Source organism: Syngnathoides biaculeatus, chromosome 3 (genome assembly GCF_019802595.1).
Source record: "Syngnathoides biaculeatus isolate LvHL_M chromosome 3, ASM1980259v1, whole genome shotgun sequence".
NCBI classification, from domain to species: domain Eukaryota; kingdom Metazoa; phylum Chordata; class Actinopteri; order Syngnathiformes; family Syngnathidae; genus Syngnathoides; species Syngnathoides biaculeatus.
The window spans coordinates 17157176-17181996 of NC_084642.1; the positions used below are offsets into that span (position 1 = coordinate 17157176).

The 24821-nt window shown below is 40.9% G+C and overlaps 1 protein-coding gene across 3 annotated transcripts in view; it reads left to right on the forward strand.

The window, feature by feature from the left end:
• celf6 (CUGBP Elav-like family member 6) overlaps positions 1 to 24821 on the forward strand; it is a 194949-nt gene that overhangs the window by 161067 nt on the left and 9061 nt on the right. The window contains exons 6-12 of one of the 3 annotated variants that reach the window (XM_061814633.1): positions 3887 to 4060; positions 6360 to 6507; positions 10557 to 10706; positions 13918 to 13980; positions 15208 to 15288; positions 16767 to 16910; positions 23516 to 23665. In XM_061814633.1, the coding sequence (XP_061670617.1) occupies positions 3887 to 4060; positions 6360 to 6507; positions 10557 to 10706; positions 13918 to 13980; positions 15208 to 15288; positions 16767 to 16910; positions 23516 to 23643 (888 nt within the window). In that variant the 3' untranslated portion in view covers positions 23644 to 23665. The remainder of the gene's footprint in view (positions 1 to 3886; positions 4061 to 6359; positions 6508 to 10556; positions 10707 to 13917; positions 13981 to 15207; positions 15289 to 16766; positions 16911 to 23515; positions 23666 to 24821) is intronic. The other 2 variants (XM_061814635.1, XM_061814634.1) reach the window with 2 other exon arrangements.

A 24821-nucleotide genomic window follows, 5' to 3' on the forward strand; every position in this document is an offset into this window, starting at 1 on the left:
GAAAGTGTTCATATGCTGTGCCAACCTTTGCATATTGTCAAGGAAATCACAGGTAAATGACAGATCTTGTAGTTTTGTGTAAAGGTCTAAATAACAGTATTTCTACTCTTTTGTGTTTCTGGGCTTCATATGCGGCTTTACTCGGCAGCTGCTGCAGTCTTTGGGGGATAGAACAGAAAGGCCAAACCTAGACAGCAACATGCACTGCTAATGAGCGACAACCTTCCCAAGTGGTTTAACCAGCCTTGCAACATTCGGCCCAGTGGGAGTTCACTCATTTACCAAAGAACTTGCTATCATATATTCAAATAATTCATTACACACTCTCAATTAATGCCGTGAGAATTTGAACGTGTCATCAAACTTTCGCTTTTCCTTCAAAAGTATTTTGCACCGCAGGGAGGAAAAACTTTGTTATTATTGATAATTCCTGTGCTTATTATCCCTCCTGAGAAACAACTTGCTGTAATATTACATAATGTTACTCAAGATAGTAGAAAATGAGGCTGTTTACTTGTTTGCACATATTTTACACACAATTGAGTCGCGAGGACTGCAGCGATAAAGCCTAATGCCATTCCACGGGCGTAGTCGAATTCTAATCCCTCAATTACCACTGCGTATTGTTCCATTGCCCTGTTTCCCGGCCTATATAAAATCCAATATGGGGAGATTTTCACAAGTCAAGTGTGTTGTTTAAGAAATTAGATTAGTTTTTGAACCCATGGCAAATTCCTTCGTTGTACCTGTCAAAAGTGATGGCTCCCCGTTGGCCCTTATCAAATTCAGTGAATTAATTTTCTCTCCAGGTATGAAGACTCGTACTGCAGGAGGTTATTATTCTGTTTGTTTGTCATCTTGGGATTTTCTGCATCCAGTCTGGGATATATATATTTTTTTTTCCTCACCGCCAGCCGCCACCTGTTCCTTCATTACCCGGACTTACGGTATTTCGCTGGCCCTTTTTTGTTAATGGAAACTGTCGATCCATGAGATGAATCCCGCATCTCGTCGGAATGCGTCAGATTCTTCACAATTGAAGGTGAAATTTAGACTTGAAGGAGCCGGGGCCCAATTTTTGAGACGACGGCACAGGCCGCCTCAGTGTTTGACTGTTCCAATTGTCACAACTCATCCTTTGCGAGGTATTAAATGAATATGAAAATGCAGGGGGAGTGTGAGGTAAATGCTCGGCGGCGGTGCCACGGTGGGCATACTTCCCTGGCATTAATGCAGGCCAATGTTTGGTCTTCATCAGTCTCATTAAACCAAATTTCCTGGTGCCTTAAAATGGGCACCAAAGTTGAGAAAGAAATGGACTAAGGTCAGGAAGTGCAGCGGAATCAAAAATAGAAATGGAAAATATAACGATTCTGTTAGTTCTACCCATCTGTTTGCGCCAACCTTAGCCACTACGATGCTAACCTTAACTCACCCTAAACAACCTTAACCCCAACCCTAGTCCAAAACCTGACCATAACAAACTTCGGCGGTGGGAGGGTTTATATTATTTGGGATGGAGATCTTGTTACATCTGCGTTGCATACCCTGCCCACAATGCAGGAGCCAATCACGTTGAAGCGGGATGGGTCTTGCAGAGAAAGAGGGCGGGATGTCTGTGAAATGGGACCTTCTCTTACCAGGTTCTCTCAATTTTAATTTGTTTCATCTTTTTTCAAGTGTTTCAGCTTTTGTCATTTTTTTTTAGGAAATATAAGTGATTCACAGTTTGCTATATCACTTTCCACTTACAGGCCACTGTACATCAGGGATCATTCAAAAAGGTCTTTGACAAAACAGTCAAGTTCCATGAACGACCTGAAAATGCCGTGACTTTCTTTAAAATTTCAGAGATAGACTTTTATTTAAGCCATGTTGAGAGAAAGTATTGTTATTAACAGCAACTTAGAATGTGATCTAAATGAACTGAACTGAACTGCAAACAGTAATCCCAACTGTGGTAGACAGGCAACTGTGAATCCAGCGTATCCTGTGGGTTCCCCCAGTGTGATACAATCAAATCAGTCACGATAGAGTATGACTGCTGTACTTTAAGATTGTGGTTGTGTCATTAGGCAACAGACTGTCACTGCTCTGTTGCATTGTTTGGTTGTTGGGGGCAAAGGGATCATTGCTTCTGTGCCTTTCCGCGGGGATAAAACTGGTAGTCATGCTCATGCAATCTGACATGGGGAGCATCTGGGTGTAGCTTTCTCAATTTCAACTCATTCATGCGTTAGAAACAGGTGTCTGGCAGCACTGGTATCTTTGCTCTCACTTTTAACGTCCACACTCCAGGAGACAATACAAATCTGGACCAAAGCCCTAATTTGTACAGACCCTGTCAGCCTGAGACATTTTCTGACAGAATCCAAAGTTTTTGATCTCATTTTGTCATGTCTTTGCTTTAATGATCTTTATAATCATATCTCAGCTGATCCCCTGGGGTTCTGCGTCCTACCGTCCTGGTGCTCTTGCCAAGCATAAAACTCTTTTAATTAAACAGCAGCCCGGCCACAGCGGACATTCTCTGCCCTGGATGTTACAGAGGAACTGACTCTGGTGTCCGTCTCTAAAAATATTTAATTGGATACAAACACTAGAGTGTGGACATCAATACAGAACTACTGTATATACTGTATGCCATAAGGTAAATCCATTAGTCAATACTTTTGCCCGTCATATGCAGAAGGCTCTGGTCTGATCTAATTACACGCTACTGTATGCAGCAGAGCTGCACCGCCAGACTGGAACTCCTGCGGGATCTGGTTAGGATCACAATTTTGTTGGAGTTTGAAAGATTGCAAAAGCATGCATCAATCACCATTGTCTTTCATTCATGACAGATAAATGACTGCACTTACAATGGATGCATATTCAGTTCCACTGATTTCCTCGATGGATGGCCAGACATTCGATGGAAAAAAAGGCATAGCAAATTCTTCACTTTGTATTGACGGACAGCAAGTATGTTCGCTCACGTCGGTCCGATGGGATCAAAGAGAAGTAAAATCTATTAAGAGACAAAGGGCACACTCACGCTAGATAATTTTGGGATTTTTTCTGGATGAGCTTGACACACAAAATCTGATTCATTTGCACCAATCCGTGCCAAAGTACTACATATTTCTCAGTTCAAGCACATTTGAAAAAGACAAAGTCAGAGGACACACATGTATCTGTCCATCCATTTTCTTCGCCGCTTGATCCTCACGAGGGTCGCGGGCAGTGCTGGAGCCTATCCCAACTTTCAACGGGCAGGAGGCAGGTTACACCCTCAACTGGTTGCCACCCAATCACAGGGCACATAGAGACAATCAGCCACACTCACAATCACACCTTGGGGCAATTTAGAGTGTCCAATTAATGTTGCATGTTTTGGGATGTGGGAGGAAACCGGAGTGCCCGGAGAAAAGCCACGCAGGCAGGGGGAGAACATGCAAACTCCACACAGGTGGGTCCGGGATCGAACCCAGGACCTCAGAACTGTAAGGCCAACGCTTTCCAGCTGCTCCACCGTGCCGCCCACACATCTGTGTATCTTTTAATAAATGTTCTCAGCGCATTAGTTATCAGTGGTTAGTACAACCTCGCATAATCGAGCCAAACATCCATGTACCAATCCAAAGAAACCACAAGCGAACAGCGGAGATTATGTGGAAATGACAAGCATGGAAATACAAAAAAAAACCCAAAGATTTAACTAACAAGAAATCATTAAATGTATTTGGATTAAAATTACGTTTCTTGTGAAAGAAGAAACAATTTCAACGTTTTAAACCTTGAAAATACAAGCCTGAGGAAATCGGCGGGTTCCTGCAGGTAATTCATTCTGCTCCACGTGAAACCTCACATAACATATTCGAACGTGTGTACTTACCTATAGGGCGCCTCGTCCAGCCTGGTGGTCAAATTTGCAGACACGGACAAGGAGCGGACCCTGCGCCGGATGCACCAGATGGCGGGTCAGCTCGGCATCTTCAGTCCCATGACCATCCAGTTTGGGGCCTATGGCGCCTACTCTCACGCTGTAAGTCTCAGCCCGGCGGGGGAGGAGACGGTGAGCTTGAAAACAGAAAACAAAACGCTTGTCATTGAAGGTTTGACCTCACTTCTCTTTCCCACTAGGAATATAATAATAGACACTTCTTTGAGTAATACTGGCCACAACGTTGGGTACACGTCTAATGGAATACAAGATACATTACCAAATGTTTCACATACGTTTCCTGTAGTGACCATACAAACATTTCTTTTCTATTTTCACCCTCTCTTTGTAGGTTAATAACCCATTCGTGGGCAGCGTCCCATTTTTGGGACATCATGATTTTCACACATTATATCCTTGATTGTGGCCTGTTACGAGACTTTTATCTCAATAAGGCAACCTGCCCCTGAATGGGATAATGTGCATAAACAAACACTGCCATCATCAACTTTAAATACCTGGTTGTAAAAAAATATATATATATGTCGTAATATGTTTAATAAGATCTTTAAAATGAACAGATGGGGTTCTTCATTCTCCAATGTAGTAGAAAACAAAATAATAACAACATAAACACTTGAGATCTCTGCGTAGAATATGTCGAGTAATTTATTTAAATAGAAAAGTTCATTGTTTTTTATTTTATCGTTTGGAAATATTTGTCTTGTAAGTAACCAACAGCTTAATTTAAAATGTATTTTGCTAATATTTACAGTATGTTATCATTTAGAATAAATCAGTTAACCAATTATTTGATTAGATAAATAAATAATGAAAGAATGCATTTTAATTAAGCAATTAGAGTAAAATGAGGTTAAAAATAATGTAACATATACAACAGGATTCTTGATCATTTAAATGCTTGGTGGGTTGCATACGTGGGCTGCCATACTTTGCCTACCCTTGATTTAAAAAAAAAAAATGTATAAATGGAGCAAATCATTGACAAAAGTGAAAGAAGCAGGTTACTTCCTGATTTCCAGCAAATGATGAGCAAATTCTTGGAGTGCGGGAATTTCACGGATAACACAGTGACTCAAAACATAAATTATTGCATCTGCACCTTTATGCAAATCCTCACTAAAACATTTGAGAGACTGAATCAACAGTGCCCCTTCAATGTATACCATTTGGCTTTAGTTACTACAAGACATGACTAATCAATAATCAATTCTACATAATTCAGAGGATTCTTTATCAGTTATTTGGTTATGCCCATTTGGTACAGCTCTTGTATTGCATATACAGGGGGTCCTCGGTCTATTCTGAGGTTAAGAACGCCACATGATGCATTATTTTGTACAGCAGCATAGAATAAATTCTGACGGTTAGCTGCACCGTTTGCTGGTTGTCGTTTGATTGTTTCATATTGCTGACAAAAGAAGTATTTTTCCCAGTGAATATTTATTCTAACTATGACGTGAAGCAATGAAGTAGTTTGTGCAGCAGTGTAAGAACACATTGTCGCGCTCAGTTACTGCCATACTTACTGGTTTCCCTTTGATTGTGTTATATTCATGGACAAGAAATGTTTGTCATAAATTTCCCACTTTTTGATTTAGTAAGTTCAAAATAAACAATCAAATGTAGGCTACGCCAACACCATAGGATTGGAACTTCTTCATAAGATGAGGACCCCCTGTAATTAGATTATGTGTGTGTACCTAAGGTTTTGGCTCACAATACAGTAATACAACCTTTTTGAGGATGGTAGGCCACTTCTTGATATTGTGTATTTTTAAAACAAATAATTTCTTCAGCGTTATTATCATGTGCATGCATTGCATCTACTTCCTACTTACGGGAAACATATTTTAGACTACTTCTGTTCATTTATCCACCAGCACATTTTACCTTGCACTCGAGACTCAAGTGCATGTCATTACCGAGCACCAATATCAGCTCACCCGCTATTCCTGCCAGCCTCCTGCCCTCCCCCCTGGCACCACCATCCCCATCACCACTGTTTCATATTCACACATGAAAGTCACAGCCTGAGTTAGAAGTCTGTGAGATTTTGTACTCACACAGTAGCTAACAACTCATCCTGACAGGTGAGAATCGCCCACTCACGCATTCCACAAACCCCCACCCCTCCCTCGCAAACGGCGCGTGCACGGTGCCTATAGATGTGCTGTATATTGAATCATCAGCACATAGTCCTGATCATGAGGCAGTACAATGAGGCCATAAGAGTGTTATGGACTGGTAGTAGCTGGAAAGCGATGGTGAGGGGCGATGCGGTTCAAGAACAAGGCACGGGCCAAGTAAACAGAGATGTGAGAGTAAACACGTTCTGCTCCCGCAGCTATTTCACCCTCCTCTTCGTCCTTCCCCTCCTTCCCCCGCCCGCTGGTCTCTAATCCTACAGCAGATGATGCAACAGCAAGCAGCCCTGATGGCGGCGACACAAGGGTCCTACCTGAACCCAATGGCGGCCATCGCTGCCGCGCAAATGCAGCAAATGGCAGCGTTCAATGTCAACGGCCTGGTGGCGACCCCGATGACACCATCTTCAGGTATACACGGCGGATTTCTTGTTCCAAAACTTCTCACGGGAGCCCTTGGAAAAACTTCTATATAGTTTTTCCAAATGAACTAATGAGTTGTTGTCTGATTATAACTTCGTCAATCTACGTTATGATGATTTTGACAGATGAGAATCCATAATTGCAACTGTATGTATTGTTAAAGCCATTGAGGTAAATAACCTTGTTTTTAATTAATTTCATGCCAACCGTGTTTCTCAAATTGGGAGAGCCGGGTGTCAGGCATTTTGGACCACTTTTGACTGAATTTTGAAGGCCCACAGAAAATTGAGTTCTGTAGCTATATAAACATGGAACCTACCAGAAAAAAGATGTAACCCCTCTTCTTTCATCAGAAAAAGAAAAGTACATTAGTAAGCAGCAGTTGAACATTGGTAGGTTTTTTGAAAATACTTGTTTCCAGAACGCTTTGCTTTTTTTGCTTTTGATACCTCAAATATCTATACAATGCTTTTCCACTATATACTGTAACAACAAAAAACACAAAAAAGCATACTTGAATTGCAAAACAACAGTTTTGCAACAATAACAATGCACTTATTCACGAGCTTTGCATAAAATTTTAAGTTTGTGTGTGTGTGTGTTCACATTGACCATCCTTTTTTGTGAGGTAAATGTGAACGCACTTAATACAGCTACTTGATGCTCCTTCTGTAAATGATAAAAAAATAATAAATTCATAAAAAGAAGCATCGCTGTAGTGAGAAGTGGAGAAAAACATTTTTTTCACCTTTCCTGCTATCATGTCTAGGAATGTTGCTGCATGCACCACCTGTAATTTGTAGAATTATGTTCAATAACCACTGAATATTTATAATACTAAATTGGGATTAAGAAAGGTAAATATACACATGCATGACACACATCACGGATGCATGATCTGTAAATGTGTATATATTATTAAAGAACAAACAGTCATTTTTATTTTTGCACGTTGTAGGATTAAAATGGCAACAATAATAACTCCCGACAATGGTCGTTAGCTTTGAGGTAGTCGAGTTCTTACCTTTTTCGCGACTTTCTGGGAGCTCAGGGGATGACGGTATGCTACTCTCAGATGATCCGGATGGACAATAGTGGCTTGAAGAATCCGGTTCAAGCTCACTTATCTCCAAGTCTGAGTCAAAATCGGCTGTCGATGTTTCCAGGGAATTGTCTACACGCAGGCGGTCACTGTGCCCTTGCCTTCAGGTGTTCAAGTAGCCTCATCCTTTCTTTTCAGACAAGGATGACGATGGGACTTTGGCATCTTTTTTAATTTAAAAATGCCCTGTTGTACAGTTAGCTGCCGGTATTTATCCATTTTTGGACATGGAAATGGGAAGTGGGCATACTCGACGTGCGGCAAAAGATCTGATTAAAGCCACTCCTGTTACCTAATGTCTGTTTGTCATACTGAGGAGCTTCGCGAGGCCCTTTACCACCAATTTAAAAAGAAACAACAACGTAACTTTACATCATTGGCACCAAATAATAGTATAGTAGGTAAGGTTTAAGAAATGGCTAGCAGAACTGTGCTTCACTGTTTTCTCCAATGCAGTTGACCTTACTTTTCTCTTGACCTCAAAAGCTAACTGTAGTAAAACGTAATGCCCAGTTTATCGCTGCCCTTTTCAATAACATGCACACATGTTACTGATTTGTCTCAATAATCACCTTGTCAGCACATCAAACTGTTGAGCCTTTGTCGGGCAAGGAGCAAAACTTTAAGTTTTACAATGCTGGCCTTCACTTTGAGAAAGATTTCTCCTGCCTGGCTAATCAAAGACTTATATCAGAATATATTAAAAAATCTATAGTATATTATACTCAGTATGAATTTTGGATTCCCAACCACTCGCAAATGTTTTAATCAGACTTTTCAAGCCTTGAAAGGGCTATTTTAAAAAATCCAAGCATTTTCATGAATTCCAAGGGGCTGTAGAAAAATTGATTTTTTACTTGCAGGATTATGAGAAGCATCTGAAATAAATTCATCCAAGGTCTTTCTACATTTGACCTTGTTACATTTTTTAAAGACGCCACTTTCTGAGCTGAAAGAAGCCTGCATTGAAGGGAAGTCAAGACAGGAGGACATTACAACATTCTCTCTACATTCAATGGCAGACACATTACACTCTTCCTCGCGCTCTCATTAACTCTCACTGCCTTGGTGTCACTTCCTCCCCGTAACGGTGTGTGTTGTTGTTGTTAGGTTTTTTTTCCTGGGAGCACCGCCAATCCTGATGACTTTGGATTCTGAGTCCTTGGTTTAGCAAATATAAGAGCGACAATTCGCACTCGATAATCCCGGACCCCGATCTAAACTACTTTCTCGGCCGTTGTGATGACTGATTTTTTTGACGGCTCGACACTAAGTAGGCAGGAGGCCTGAAAGGCAGGGTCATTGCAAATACATTAAATAAAGTGTCGTGATGCTGTACAGAGCATTTGTAATCCACAAGCCCTACACATGCCAGGTAATGCCTTTCAAACGTAATCCGAGATGTTTCAAATGTCCTTTGCCTTGGATTAGAAAAATAATAAAAATCCATCAGCACAATAGGGCACTAGCAAGGTCACACAAGACAGCACGTCTATATCCAAAATATGTTCTACAAATCTCCTTTGTGAGACTCATATTTGGATCACTGAATGCTTATCTAATGTGTTCCAACATGCTTCCATTTACAATTTGTTTGAATTGGAATCTATGATTATCCTAGTTGTCTGTATTATATTTTTCTGATGAGATTACTTTGGAGAAAAATTATGAAGTTAAAGCAGATTCAAAAGCGAAGTGATACATTGGCTAATTGTAAATTAGCATGTAAAATCAGTCAAAAGCCTGTAAAATATGATTAAGAGAAAGTTATGCTTTGCAATTAGTAGAGAAATAACATTGTTGTTGAGAGATGATTAGTCCATTTAGTTATTTCTTTTTATTCTCTGTGTATTTACAATATACATATCTCTCGTATATGTTACATGGTGGCGTGTTTCCATTTGATTACATAACTGCCCTTCAAAACAAGTAGTTCCTTCACAGATCACAGTTCCCACCATCAAGCATTAATTTGCGCATGCCTTTCAGATCCAATTCGGCAAACCATGGTATTGCCATGTCCATAATTACTGTTATGGCTTCACTAATTCAGATAATTAGATGGATGTCAATGTCAGCGCCAGAGTCTGGGACAATGTAAAAGGCTTTGTTTCTGCCGTGGAACTTCATACTCCGGTCATGACTTCTTGCTATCTGGCTCCGCATATATGGCTGGCCCTCATACCGCATTATTACTTCACAAAAAAAAAAAAAACAAACAAAAAAAAACTGAAAAAAAATATGGATTGGGTGTGTGACACGGGGATTTTTTTTAATAGATGGCAGAGACTCAATGGTCAAGACAAGAAGCGATCATTGCTACTTTTGTGTGGTCTGACAATAATAGATAATGTTTTGAGCAGATGATTGAAAATACAAGTACATTTTTGCTGCCACAATGCGATTGAGTCTTGCGGGTCGATATACGCTGGTGTATTCTAAAAATATTTGATATGACCTAAACACAGGCCGCATTGAATGTTTGTGCTTGTACTGAGGCTTGTCTGCACTGTACTTGTTACTTTCAGCACTAGGTACCGTTGCTCTAACAAGACAACCAAAATCATTCCTGCTATTTTGCGTTTTCGATAAACCAACAACAAAAAATAACCACTAGCCAATACTTACGTTATTATTACCTTACAGTTAAATGGATTTGGCAAAAGCTGTTTTCTTTTAAATTATGGAAAAATATACCATTTTCATTGTGACGACATACCATTTTAAGTGGGTCCTATGCTATACAGAGGCTGATACTTTTCTTGAAGTGCCCTGGTAGAACAGGAACTTTTATTTTGAATTGAATTGTGAGTCCACTATTTTAAGTGCTTTCCTTCTTCTTTTTTTTTTAATGAAAATTACAATTCTTTTTTTTCTTGCAGCCTACAAATGAGCACATTTTCCATTTATTTAGGAAGCCTACTTCTATTTGCAGGCACCAGCACACCCCCAGGCATCACTGCAACTGCCGTCCCCAGCATCGCCACCCCCATCGGGGTCAATGGATTTAGTGCCCTCGCGCCGCAAACCAACGGGCAGCCCACGTCGGAGCCCATTTACACCAACGGCATTCACCCATACCCAGGTGAGTTGATGAAGTGATTTGTGGTAAGCATTTGTTGTTGAAAAGCCTCACCTGATGAAAAACATTTCACATGACACAATGATCAGTGTCGCATGTTACAATTGGAAAAAAAAAATTTTTTTTTTCAAATTTACCATGACACGTAGTGTTTCTGATTTGACGCCTTTTAAGCTCCGGGGCCAGTTGCCTACGTCTTTGGCAGATTTCTGAGCGGCCGACCTCCACATAATGATGAATCAATCATTTCACCCTTCAATCCAATCTGGTTAATTTGACGTGCGTCAGCCTGTCTTGAACTCCTTGATATGCTGTCTGGGAATGATTCCTGGAGAAGTGACAGGACTCGTGCACCCTTGCTTGTGTATTACGCAAAGGAAGAGGCAGTTGTAATGAACTACAAAGTGGTTTGTTTGGCAGGTTATTAATATTTAATGCAAACATCTGGGTCGAACAGGCAATTCTGGAGAACTGAGGGGGTTGACAACCCAAATATCTGCCATCTCTCTGTGCGATCTTGCACCCTGATGGCTCGCCACAGTCAGGTTTTGCCAGCCTGTGACTCAAAGCGCTACAGTTAACCTCTTTTCAAATGAAGGTTTGTAGGGGGTATGGCAATAACCGCCTCAGCTACATATACAGTTAAATAGAGTGACATCATCGGAATATGATGAAACAGTGTAACTACTACTAAACATTCCACTAAAGGGTGACAAAATCAGAATCAGCTTTAATGGCCAAGTGTGTAAAAACACAAGGATTTTTTCTCCACCAGTCGGTGCTGCCCTGGTACGACATTCAGATCAAAGAACAAGGAACAACATAGCAACAAGAACAAAGAACAAGAGACATTTCTGTTTATAGGAGCTATTCCTTATAAGACGTGCAAGATGTAAGATCTATATAGACAAATGTGTTAACAATGTCAATTGTGCAAAGGGAGCAGTTTAAAATGACAAATTGTGCTGTGTCCAAAATATAAATAAATAAATAAGGGCGGCACGGTGGAGCAGCTGGAAAGCATTGGTCTCACAGTTCTGAGGTACTGGGTTCAATCTCAGATCCGCCTGTGCGGAGTTTGCGTGTTCTCCCCCGTGCCTGCGTGGGTTTTCTCTGGGCACTCCGGTCTCCTCCCACATTACAAAAACATGCAACATTAATTGCACACTCTAAATAGTCCCTAGGTGTGATTGTGAGTGTGGCTGGTTGTCTCTATGTTACCTGCGATTGGCTGGCAACCAGTTCAGGATGTACCCTGCCTCCTCCCCGTTGACATCTGGGATAGACTCCGGCACTCCCCGCGACCTTTGTGAGGATAGGCGGCAACAGAAAATGGATGGATTGATGGATATATATATATATATATATATATATATATAATATATATATATATATATATATATATATATATATTTATATATTACTGACTGGACCAACAGGATGTGAGTGAGTGTCGTAACATAGCAAGATAGCAAGGCAGAAAAATAGTAATTTTGCTGATCAAGAATTTAATGACTTAACTGCCACAGAAAAAGAACTGTTCAAATGTCTGCTACTTTTGATTCTCATTGATCTGTAGCGCTTTCCCAACAGAAGGAGCTGGAAGAGCTGTTGGGCAGGATGTGGAGGGTCCGAAAGGATCCTGCCTGCTCTGGACCTAGTTCGCATTGCGTACAAATCCTCGATAGTGGGTAGCGTGGTGCTGACAATCCGTTCAGCAGTTTTGATCGTCTGTTGCAGTCTGAGTTTGTCCTTGTTTGTGGCAGCCCCAAACCAGACTGTGATGGAGGAACACAGTACTGATTGGATAACCACTGTGTAGAACTGTCTCAGCAGCTCTTGTGACAGGCCGTGCTTCCTCAGAAGCCACAAGAAGTACATCCTTTGCTGGGCTTTTTGAGGGTGGAGTTTATGTTCGTCCCCCTCTTCAGGTCCTCTGAGACTGTAATTCCCAAGAACTTGAAGGTCTCGATGGTTGACACAAGACAGTTGGACAGCGTCAGGGACAGCTGTGGAGAAGGATGCCTCCTGACCATCAACAATTCTCTCCACAGTCTTTCGAGTGGTTTAGGTTGTGTTAACCACGCCAAACGTGTAAAACGTTTAAAACATTATCCCTTCCATACTGGTTGTTCTGTAATAACAAAACGTTTCACATACAGATGAAATTACCCAAGTGATATGCAATGACCTGACCTTTTAGAACTGCAATATAAAGTATGACGTATTCTAGGCTAGCAGATGATGCAATGACTGTTAATTCTACACACTGGTCCATGGTCTTACAGAAATGATCTTTTCAAAATTTGTCGTAGGCTTATACAATATGTAGTCCAGATTTAAATTAGACTTATATTGAAAAGAATGCATCTTCACTGTGTTCTACCAGTGTTTTTATTGTGACATACTCATCCGCAGCATGGTTGCCTACTGGACCATTCTTATGGCACCTGATTTTTTAGCATTTCTGTGTGGTGTTTCCACATTGTCTCCATGCGTGTATACCATTGGATTGTATACCTGGTACGCCTCTGTACCATCCATCCATTTTCCATTCCACTTATCCTCATCAGGTCGCGAGTGTGCTGGTGCGGGTATCCCAGCTAACTTCGGGTGAGATGCGGGCTAAAGACCGAATTGGTTGCCAGCCAATCACAGCTCCCTTTGTACCGCAAAATCAAACTACCCGTCATAAGACTAGCCATACACAGAGTACAGCAGTGTACTGAAAAAGTACTGTAATACATATTAATCATACATGTTTTTGGTCTGTGAGAGACAGAAAAACCAAAGACAGCACATGGAGACCCCTCCAGAATCAGGATTTTGAACTAAAACCTTTTTACTGTTTAGGCAAAAAGTACTCGTACAGTTTGGCTCATTATTCTTGAATAAGAATCCCAAAGGGCATTGAATCTTGATTTTCACTTCTGATGAGATTAATCACAACCACCAATTCTACATACTCAACAATATTTCAGTGAGTAATGGATTATATATCATTAGTTTCTTGTTGAACCATTTTGGTACCATTATAGTACAATTGGTAAAGGGGATACAATTGCATACCACACCACACTATACCGTACTGGTGATTGGAAAGAGACGCTTGTGTCACATCTTTGTTTGTGTCTCATGGTCTCTCTTGACCACTCTCCACCCTCTCTTTGTTTTCTGCCTCCCCCCCTTTTCCTTCCCACTACCTCTCTTGCAGCACAGAGTCCGACGGTGACCGACCCTCTCCAGCAGGCTTACGCCGGCGTCCAACACTACGCAGGTGATCCGTCTGTTTTGCATCCTCCCGCTAAAGTCGCTCAATCGTTCCATCTGCACCTCCACCCTTCCTCTCTCTCTATCTCTCTCTCTTTCTCTCTCTCGCTTTCTCTTTCCCTCTCTGTCTGTTTGTCACACTTGTAGGCACTGACAAGTGAAGATAGCAAGCACAACCGGCTAATTTCCACCAGGATTAGGCTGCTTTACATTAGGATTGCAAAAGGATTTTGAGTTGACTTGATAGTACGCCCACACACAAAAAATGTCTTAATTCCAAAAATACACAAAAGAGCTGAGGATCTGAACTTGTCATAGTCTACACGAAAGATGACATTAGCTTCTGAATTGCGGCCTGACATCGACTCTCATTAACAAGATTTAAGACTTCATGCTCGGGTGAGCCGCCGCTTATTGACTCATTGTGTGACGCTTTGGACAACAGTGGTGCCTCCAAGTGGGACCGCAATCCATTCAGTGACGTTGGTCAAACTTTGATTTGATCTACTTTCAAAATTTCCCAAAGTGAGCAATTGTATTTTGAATAATTTGTTTCAGAGTCCCAATTTTCACATCACAAAAACTGTACTGACAATGTTTTAAGTAAAATTTTAAGTCACGTGAGTTTGCATGAGCACAAGTTAACCACGACAAACAGCAAAAAAAATGCAATTGCCGCCACTCGAATGTTTATGATTGCCTTTTCTGATAATTTAAGCCATAATTAAATGAGAAACTGTGAAAGTAATTTCAAAATTATTTTATAGCATTACTGTATCACTTCTACAATACTTTCTGTATTGAAGTACTTTCCCATTATCTCGAGTCTTGGGGCATCTTCATTAAAAATGTGAAAAGGTGAGCTTTTAGAAAAACGCAAATACCACTTTACTTTTTGCTAACTTCAAGTAACCTCTGGTAAATATTCTTCTTTTCTCACGTCAATAGCCATTTCAGAATAAAAGTGGCACAAAAAGCAACACAAAATAAAAGTCAGTTAATTTGTTGATATTGGCTGTAATTCCAGTTGGTCTTGTGAGGTCCAGATGAGGTTTTGCATTTTGTTGTGATCCAATAAATGTTGGAGGTGTGAGGCCCATTTTTCATCTGAATTGTGTACAACTTTTGGGGTGTTTAACTTGTAGGTACCATCCATCATATTTGTTGCATCAAAAATGAAACCGGAGACACGATTATTTCCACTCTTCTTGCTTTCTCCCCCCTTTTGCAACAGCAGCCTACCCTGCCGCCTATGCGCCAATCAGCCAAGCATTCCCACAGCAACCCACCATCATTCCCCAGCAACAGCGGGAAGGTAAGATAGGGCGAACGCACCCACCCAAGATAAAAGGTGATAATTGCTGTGTTCCATTCTAATGTTGCTGTGCTGCTTTGAATTAGCGATGGGAACAGAAAAGAGGAAGGGGGTGGAGTGATGGTAAGAAAATACATAGCCATCTTGGAGGAAGGAGAAAAAAATAAAGTGACAAAAAGTCCCCGCATTTAAAGAACATTAGTGGCGAGACGAAAGTTATTCCGTCATTATTCAAAAAGTGCACTAATTCACACTCGGACTGCTTAATCAGTCTATTACAATATATTTAAGTGGTTATAAATATTCATCAGATTAATTATCTGCATGCATAATCATTTAGCGCCATTACTAGAAGTGTTCATACGCACACGCAATCAAACGCGTGTACACACCCGCACACGAGCGTTGGCATCAAATGTAATAAAGCAAAGGATGTACACTGATGTTACATTACTCTTTTTGACATAATTCCTCCATCTCAATTATTCATCTGCATGATTGTATGTAGGAGACAGCTTAGAAGGGCATGAATATTCTATATAGGGGGTGTGAAATGAAAAGTGCTTCCAAAGTCAAAGAAAGTTTGTTTATCACAGCGGGAGTCCACGTGAAGGTCCCTGTCCAGAATTTAATCGGAGCTGCAGCTGGAACCAGTTGACTAAGTCTGGTCGTAGACTAAAGTTTGGTGTCCAAAGAACGGTAAAGTAGATGACATCAGCTATGGGGAATTTAGATACAGTACATCCACTATGGCAAAAATCCTCAAGGCAGAGCTATCCATCAATTTTCTACACCGCTCATCCTCACAAGCAAACTGAACTGTTTGCCAGCCAATTGCAGGTGACAATATCAAACAATCATTCGTTCATTCATATTTGGTTCATTTATGATTTGTCACTAGCGTGAATGTGAGCTTGCCTGTATGTGCCCTGTGATTGGCTGACGAACAGTCTGTCACGGACGAGACTCGGGGGTGGACCCAAATGCACGACTCAGGTGAGAGGTAAGCAGTGCGGAATAAGCCTTTATTCGTTCCAATGTCGGTTACCAGGGAGTCAGTCCAAACAAGCAGCGAGATCAGTAACGGCAGGCTTACGGGGTAGGTCGGGAGACAGGCGTTGGTCGGTACACGGGAGGTAGACGTCAGGAGTACGGTAGTGCGGGAACGAGGCATGAGAGGCAACGATCTAGCAGAGTCTCTGTCGTCCCCCGGGTCCTATATGTACTGGGTCTAATCGGAGGTCATGAGGCGCAGGTGTGACCCTTCCGATTAGACGGCCACGCCCAGCCCTGGCTGGAATCCAGGATCATGACACAGTCCAAGCTATCGCTTGCCTCTCTTCCAACGTCAGCTTTGGAAAGGCTCTGGCTAACGTGTGACCCAAATGAGGATAAGCACTATAGAAAATGGATGGATATAGTTATGAAACTGTCATGTCGATGTCTGACATATTTGCTGTGTCTCCCCCCCTTGCCAGGGCCAGAGGGCTGCAACCTGTTTATCTATCACCTGCCCCAGGAATTCGGTGATGCCGAGCTCATGCAAATGTTCCTCCCGTTTGGCAACGTCATCTCAGCGAAAGTCTTTGTGGACAGGGCGACCAATCAGAGCAAATGTTTCGGTGAGTTTAAAATAAAACAGTGAAGGAGGTGGGGAAAACAGTTTTAAAACCCCCAGCTGTGTTTTGAAATCACCTCATGCCTTTTGTTACTTTCTGGCTATTAGGGGTTGCCTTTTTTTTTTTTTTTTAATTTCCACTGTCTATCCTAATCAGGATGCAATTAACATTTTGAAGGTAGTCTTTCAAGCCACTGAGCGGGGGAGGATCCCTTAATCACATGACCCTATCAGAGAATGTCTCCGGGCTCGGTAACAGTAAAGTTTGGAGAGAGGGTGAAAGATCAAAACTTAGAATAACAATAAGGAATAATGTGTTATAAATACTCTTATTAGTGGTAATTACATTTTTAACAACCCATGCTGAAGTAGTAATTAGACATTTGTAAACAATCGTTTCGAGGAAAGTTCAATTTAGGATATGGAAAAGACTATTGATCAGACACTGGCGAATGACATGGTACATTTCTAAATTTCTACATTTCTTCAATAACACATGTGCGCACACATACACACACTGGCCCGTGCATCATTTGTATGAACTATTCAGTGATTGGTGGGTGTGGATGTGAAAATGTAATCTCATGACACTTTTTTGCATGCTTCCAACCCCCCCCAAAATACACATACACCCCACCGTCCCATCACGCTGTCCAGTACACCTTCAGGATTGGAGTGTGAGAGTTCTTAACATACGCCAGCAAAGCCGAGCTTGTTCCCGTTACACAGGTCCCGGTTTCGAAGGAACCACCCGGCTACTTATGAAAGGCTCATTCATGCAGTTTAAGTACCGCTAACTGTTTCTGCAAATTTTCTCAGCTGTGTTGTTGATTGAATGAAGAGACCCATTGCCGATGAACTCGTGGTTGTGCCAGCGTAAATTTGACTTCAAAAATGAAAGAGACAAAGATGAAAAGAATGCGGAACGACCTCTCCTTGGTTCAGAGGCGATGATGTCGACACAAATGCTTTTCAGATTCTTATGGGCTTAGTTTTCATTGAGGTTATCTACATTGCGTTAGTGATTATTCAAGGTTTTGATAAATATATCTCGCTGTTATTACATAGCAAATTCAACTGCAAAAAAAGTGATTTTTGGCATTGAAAATCATTATTTTAAAGGATATTTTGGGAAGGAGTGGAAAGCTAACCGTATATGGACCTGATTCACTCTTATTATTCTTGTTTTATGTGAACTTTGAAGTAAATCTGACAATGTGATAATGCTCAGTGTGTCACAGAAAATGAGATGGCTGCAGCGTACACCCGCCACCTTTTTTGTTTGAAGCTAGCTAGTTTCGTTAGCTGAATATTTTTTATCCTCAAGCAACACCTCTAAGATGAAACAAGTATCAAGTGGATGCGATTAAACCAAATAGGAAACATGTCCAACTTGCTGCGCCTGGCTAGTCACATCATTTTTTGTGGTCGGTATAAATAAATTATTCATGTCAACTTCCATCATTCTTGCTAAATGCTGTATCAATATTACACATTGTAAATATTTATTAAATAACAATGTTGAGCTATTGCAAGTATTTTTTGTGACCAAACCTCTTTTTTTACAGTAACTTATAATAGTTGAGCAAACTATGATTTTCGCCTTCTGATTTGAAAATGAGTTATCCGTCATTTTGTTGTGTAATCCGATGCTCAGGCAATGAAAAATGTGTGTGGTTTCATGGTCGTGACAGCCCTCTGAGGGAAACTGTACCAAAAATGTGTCCGGTGACAAAGATGAGTATGATATACCCAGTATAGAAGATACAGAAGAGTACATGGTATCAGAACTCATTTATGTTAATAACATTGTTTCTACATAATTCTGAATTGTTCTTTTCAAAACTTAGCTAAGCGCTCACAACATGATTGATGTCCTGGCTGGCCTACCAATATAACAAACTAGGGATAGGCATATTGATTCATTTTTCTATTGTCTGGAATTTGTGATTGATTACTTATTAGTAGCTGTCTGTTCACACTCAAATAGTTTGATGAATAAAGGCAACAATACATCAAATATGGGAAAATTAAGTTACATCCACGAAGACCACTCACCAGAAAGCTGGTGTAGACAGGCTAGTTTCATGTCAAAGGCATTGCACGGAGGTCAGATCTACTCTGCTGCATTATTTATTGTGGCCCACAAAAGTAAATTACTTGTGTCAGCGTCAATATTTTTTGCTAATATACAGTATCAAAATTGCAGTTTGTCTTCTCTTTTCACAAGGTTCAGATATTGTAAGCATTTCTTTGTCAGCAATCCACTTTTTAAAATAAATTGGATAACAGTTGATCAATTTTCTTTGCTGGCGTCTGATTTCAAAACTATCCATTTGTTGTGGTATATATAATAACATTGGGCAACTATATATTTACATGGGTTCACATTTGGTATTTTCTACACCGCTTTTTTAGACCAATACCAGTACAAGTATACACGCTTCAGGACTAATATATCATATGATGATTTGCCAGTTTGTCAAACCACAGTGTGTCAGCAACAACCGGGACTGGCTTAGTGGACTTAATTGAAGTCTGATTTTATCGGTGGGTGGTATCGGCTTGAAATAAGGCATGGTGGCTGGTATTGGTACTCACCCATCCCTAGTTTTCTCAATGAAAATAATATTTTTCAAATGATCGATGTATTGAATGTTAAATGCTCATCACGTTTAATGTATTGATATGATCTATAGATTGATGTTTTAGAAGCCAGTGAAAACTATGCTAAAATTAGGGTCGTTTTCAGCAAAGCTGTACTTTTTAAATACAATCAGCATGATACATCCTCCAGTTCTAGGCCCATTTTTTTTCCAAAACACCCCTTACCACTAATTAACCTAGCAGCATCCAACCATGGACCCCTCCCCCCATCCTCTTGCCTCCCAACAGCAACCAGTTCATCAGGGTGTAGGCGGTGCAGGTGGACTCCACAAGCTTAAAGAGATAATAATAGAGTGGGGCAGAGCTTACTGTTGATTCAGTTGGACAGCAGCACCCGAGAGAGCGCGAGAAAGACTCCCGGCATTGGCTTTCATTCAGCATCTCTTCGACACGCTTGTCTATGAGGCGCTCAACGACCCCTCACCCCCGCGTCCATCTCAGGACGGAGCTCCTTCCTCACTGTCCGTCACTCCGCAGGAGACGCCGTATGCCGGGGGAAGGCAACTCTATCCGTCTCAGCCAGTAATTAAAGTAATGTCAAAAGAACAAAAAAAGTGGCGAAAAAAATGACACATTACTCGTTCTTTGTGAAGGTTTTCTCTTTTTTAATTGCTACGGGCTGGAGACGAAGCTATTAATAAAGTACGCAGAAGACTGTCTAAAATAAATGGGGTTTTCAAGAATATTTCTACTTCTAATGTTGAAGTGGTTCGAGGGCAAATTGTTGACACAAGTGAGTATTTTGCTGAGTAGTACACACGCATGAGAACAAAGACCAAAGAGAGCTGCAAAGGTTTAAAAACACTGCATGATAAGAATTTTCCAACTATGCGTTTTCATATATGAAAGCAGGTGCAATCTTAATAATAAACAAAATAAAAACACCTTTATGTGATGGTCTTTTCGCAGTAAATTATCATCTCGATTTTTTATATGGTCATTTACTGTCTACACCACCTTCCATGTTGAGAGGTCCACAGACAAACTTGAAAAACAAACAAAAAAAAATACAAAAGTACTTTGTAAAACAGTTTTCAAAACCACTCCGGAATGTTTTAAGTCGGGCTTTTTTTTTCTTTTTAATACTGTCTGTCGTAATTGTTTCTGACTCGAGATTAATGGCCAATTCAATTATGGTTAAATTAATTAAGAATTAAAGTGAATGCAAAGGGAGAACACACTCTCTCTAAATGTCTTGAATGGCTGTTTTCATGCCAGAATGATTGGGCAAAATGATGCTGCCCAGAAGATTTGCACCTTCCCTCGAGCTCTAAAAACCCTTCTACAAACAACAGACAAAATAAAGCATCATAGTACAGCAATAATTATGCGTTGGCATAACTATTGATTGCCCCATTGAAGAATCACGAGGAATTTAGTATTGATGAAGAAAGAATTGGTGATTAATGTTGCCTTCAAGCAACTGTGGGAAACTGGAGTGCACCACTTTATTCACCCTCAACCCGTTTGGTGTCTAAAGAAGTGCAACCGCTATGGGAAGTTGAACTACATCCACATAGATGTCCTCTATTACATAAGTGTCAAAACAAAAGGCACAGGGGCCAGATGTGGCCCTCCACATCATTTTATGTGGCCTGCAAAAGGAAATCGTGTACGTCAACGTCCGCAATTCTTGATCAAATCTGAACAAAAATTCAAAATTGTCATTTTTAATTAACAATATCGTTGAGATATGCTACCAATGCCCTTTTTATGGTCACTCAATCAGTAGTTGAGGAAACTATTATCCTTCTGATTTTAAACGTAGTTATCCCTCGATTTGTAAAATGAGTTTGACACGCCTCCTTTATGACAACATTGTTATTTAATCAATATGACATCGGCATCAAAACAAGAGATGGGAACGTGCACAGATTGAAACCCTACTGAAAAAAAGACTTTTACATTGTTTACTTTCTTTAGTAATGAAAATTCATTCAAGTATTCACAAATCCTCCAGTATAACAATTCTACGAAGTTAGCTATGCAGGATGCTTAGATGCCGAGTACTGTCAGATTCCTTCCAAAACAAACCACCAACATGCGCCAAACCCGCTCAGAAACTGTCTTGTGAAAAAAGCCAATTAATTGATGTCCAAAAATCTTCCAATAGCCGGAGACATCCCGCCATCCTCTAACAACACTTTCCTTCATTCCTCCCCAATTTCCTATAACTGCTTTTTGCCAATGAGGATGTAAATCTGAGGTATGGCGATTCATTAAGTCCGGTTTGTAGAATCAGAAGCGTCTGTGGTGGTGGGGGGGATGGTAAAAGTGGGGGATTTGGAGGTGGGGGGGATCACTGCCAACTGACAGGCCCTTGCCTGCTCCGTTTGTTTAAAAGGTTTGTAAAAGCAGCAGCCTTATCTCATCCGCACTGACAAAAACCTGCCCTCTACCCCCAAATTAAATTGGACCGGTAACAGTGCGATGAAATCAGCTGGCAGGTGGAAAATTCACGCCGTCAATCACGGCCGTGTCTGATAAGAGCGGGCACGGAGTCCCAGTGTGGAAACCTCTGCTCTCATTGCGCTGTGACACCCAGGTGATAACTCAGTGCTGCAGGCGTCTACATCCTGTAGCCCCCCCAACACCCACCCACCCTCCTGGATCAGATCTCATCCCGAGCTGGTGACCTTTTCTCACCTGCGAGCTTTGTCACGTACATTCAACATTTGCACAACAGTCATGGTGTTTCAGACAACATTGTCAAAACAATCCATATTTGCACAACCCGAGCAAAATGACTAATGACTCTGTAATGTGCTTCCGACACCAGTAGTTTTCGGTAATATATGTTATAAAGAAACACTAGTTAAACACATTATGTGCCAACTAGTCCTCCTCTTTTGAATACAGGGGTGTCCTCGGTGCACAACAGTATACCGTTCCTACTGTTTGATGGAGATGTAACCTAAAAGTGGACATGCAAAAGTAAAATCATAAAATTCCCATAAATATTTGCGTGACAACTACTTAGTATGGCGGAAACTGATCATGCTGCATGATGACATATTCTTGCGCAACTGTACAAACAAGTTCATTGTGTGTCATTCGTTGCGTAAGAGCTTAAGATTTCAAGAAGGTCGCCAAAGCCCCGACGAGCAGAGAATTTGTATTTGGCGTACGTAGAAATGATGAATTTCAACTGCTCTACGATCAAAAGCTGAGCTTCACCCAGGTTGCTTGCAAAAGTTACAGAGTCTTCACAGCAGATGTATGTTTCTGCGCTGCTGAGTGGCAAATTAAGTGTTGTCTCGCTGGTATTTATTAAGGATGCATCGTACGCCTACAACCCGGTTCTTAGAGTCGCCTTTTTGAACTGAACACTGGGAGCCAGATTGTTGGTATTTTTTTTTTTTTTTTGGTCTCTTTGCTGCTAAAGAGAAGTTGCTCACCAAATAGAAACAAAATTCCCATCATTAGTATGTCATGTTTGGAATGTGGGAGGAAGCCGCACCACGCGGCAAAATACGAACAACTGGGCCAATGCTGCGAAATACAACTAAACGCCACAATATGAGCCATTTTGTAGTGAATTGGAAGAACACTCGGCGAGATTGTGGTTTTAATTATCAAACGCTTGCAAATCTATTTTCTATTTAATCTTTTCACACCTTTTTATGCTTTCTGTGCTCACTGTTGCGACTCCACTTTGCGTTTCTCAAATCACCTTCTGTGTTTGATTGTATTATCTGCCTTATTAGCCTTTGTGCCGTTTCCTGTAATCATTTCTTAATTCCCAGATTTTCAATTAATGTGCTGAAAAGACAAAACAAAGAGCTATTGTCATTTCATTGTTGCGAGTTAAAAGGGGCCTCCTTTCAAACGCTGTCTCATCTCGTCTTCCTCCTGTCGCCCCTCTCCATCCCTGCCGATATGCCTTTTTCTTCCACTCTCCCATTCCCTTTTGTCCCTCCGCCCCTCTTGTTCTCATCTCAGGCTTTGTGAGTTTTGATAACCCGTCTAGCGCCCAAGCCGCCATCCAGGCCATGAACGGCTTCCAAATAGGCATGAAGAGGCTGAAGGTGCAGCTTAAGCGGCCAAAGGATGCCAACCGACCTTACTGACCGGTCTGCAGTCCTGATCGAGGTATGCTGACATCCCCAAATTTCCCTCTTATGCGTCATGTCAACCACATTGGACAATAGCAAATATAAGACACAAATTTAAAAAAAAAAAACCAAATCAATACAGCTTTTTCCCAGTGGGAGAGAAAATATGTTGTGAAATTTGCCCACTCAAAAGAATCATCTTATCTGTGGGATTCTGAATCCCATTAGCAACTATGGGATGCGCTAGTGCGAAATTGATGACACCATCAATACCCAACTGTGCAGAATTACATGATGATTGGAGACAGTCGATGCAAGTGGTCCAATAGACAAATTCACAAAAGCCAACAGCCTTCCGAGACCATGTCAGGAGGTGGAAAGACAGCTTACGCCAACTTTGGTCACTGTACTGTGGAACCAGGGTGATTTTGTTTTATTAGAATAATGAAGTGATTTCAAACGGAAATCCTATGTAGCACCTCAGCTGAATTCAATATCATCCACTTTCACAGTTTATCAAATTTGGAGAAATTTCAAGATTATCTGGCAAATGTTTTACTTCTTAGAGTTTGTTCAAATAATTGCACATGATAGCCTTTAAGGTTAAAGATATCGAATTCAATGACAAATAACTATGAGCTGTTTTTTGGTATGGAGTCCAAAAGACTGGTATTGGTATCGAAAAGGAAGGTCAAACTCCAAAACATCCTCTCAAAGCATAAACACTAAATAATATTAACAATAACAACACTTTTCCAAACCATTTTTCTCAAATATTTTCTCAGGTGGATTGGAAGCACTTTTTTTTTTTTTGGAAATACAGAAGATTAAGATCCATTTCATTTTTGACACTTGAAACGACTTTGCTAACCAAACCAGCAGCACCCTAATGGTATGATTAGTGAAGCTACTGTAGGTCCAAAATGGGACAGCATGTCTAAGTCTTAACAGACACTTGATTCAAAAATGTTTTTAACTTATCTCTAATGGACAACCATTCCAAACTTTTGCACCATTCCCCAAATACACACCCAGTCCAAAATATCTATTTTTTCTAATCAAATTCTATCACGACCCATCGGAACGGGAGTAGGACCCAAATGCAAGGCTCGGAAGATGCAAGGTAGTTCGGGGAGAAACGTTTATTATGCAATGGTCGCGGAACGGGCAGGCAGTCAGGTGCAGCAGCAGTG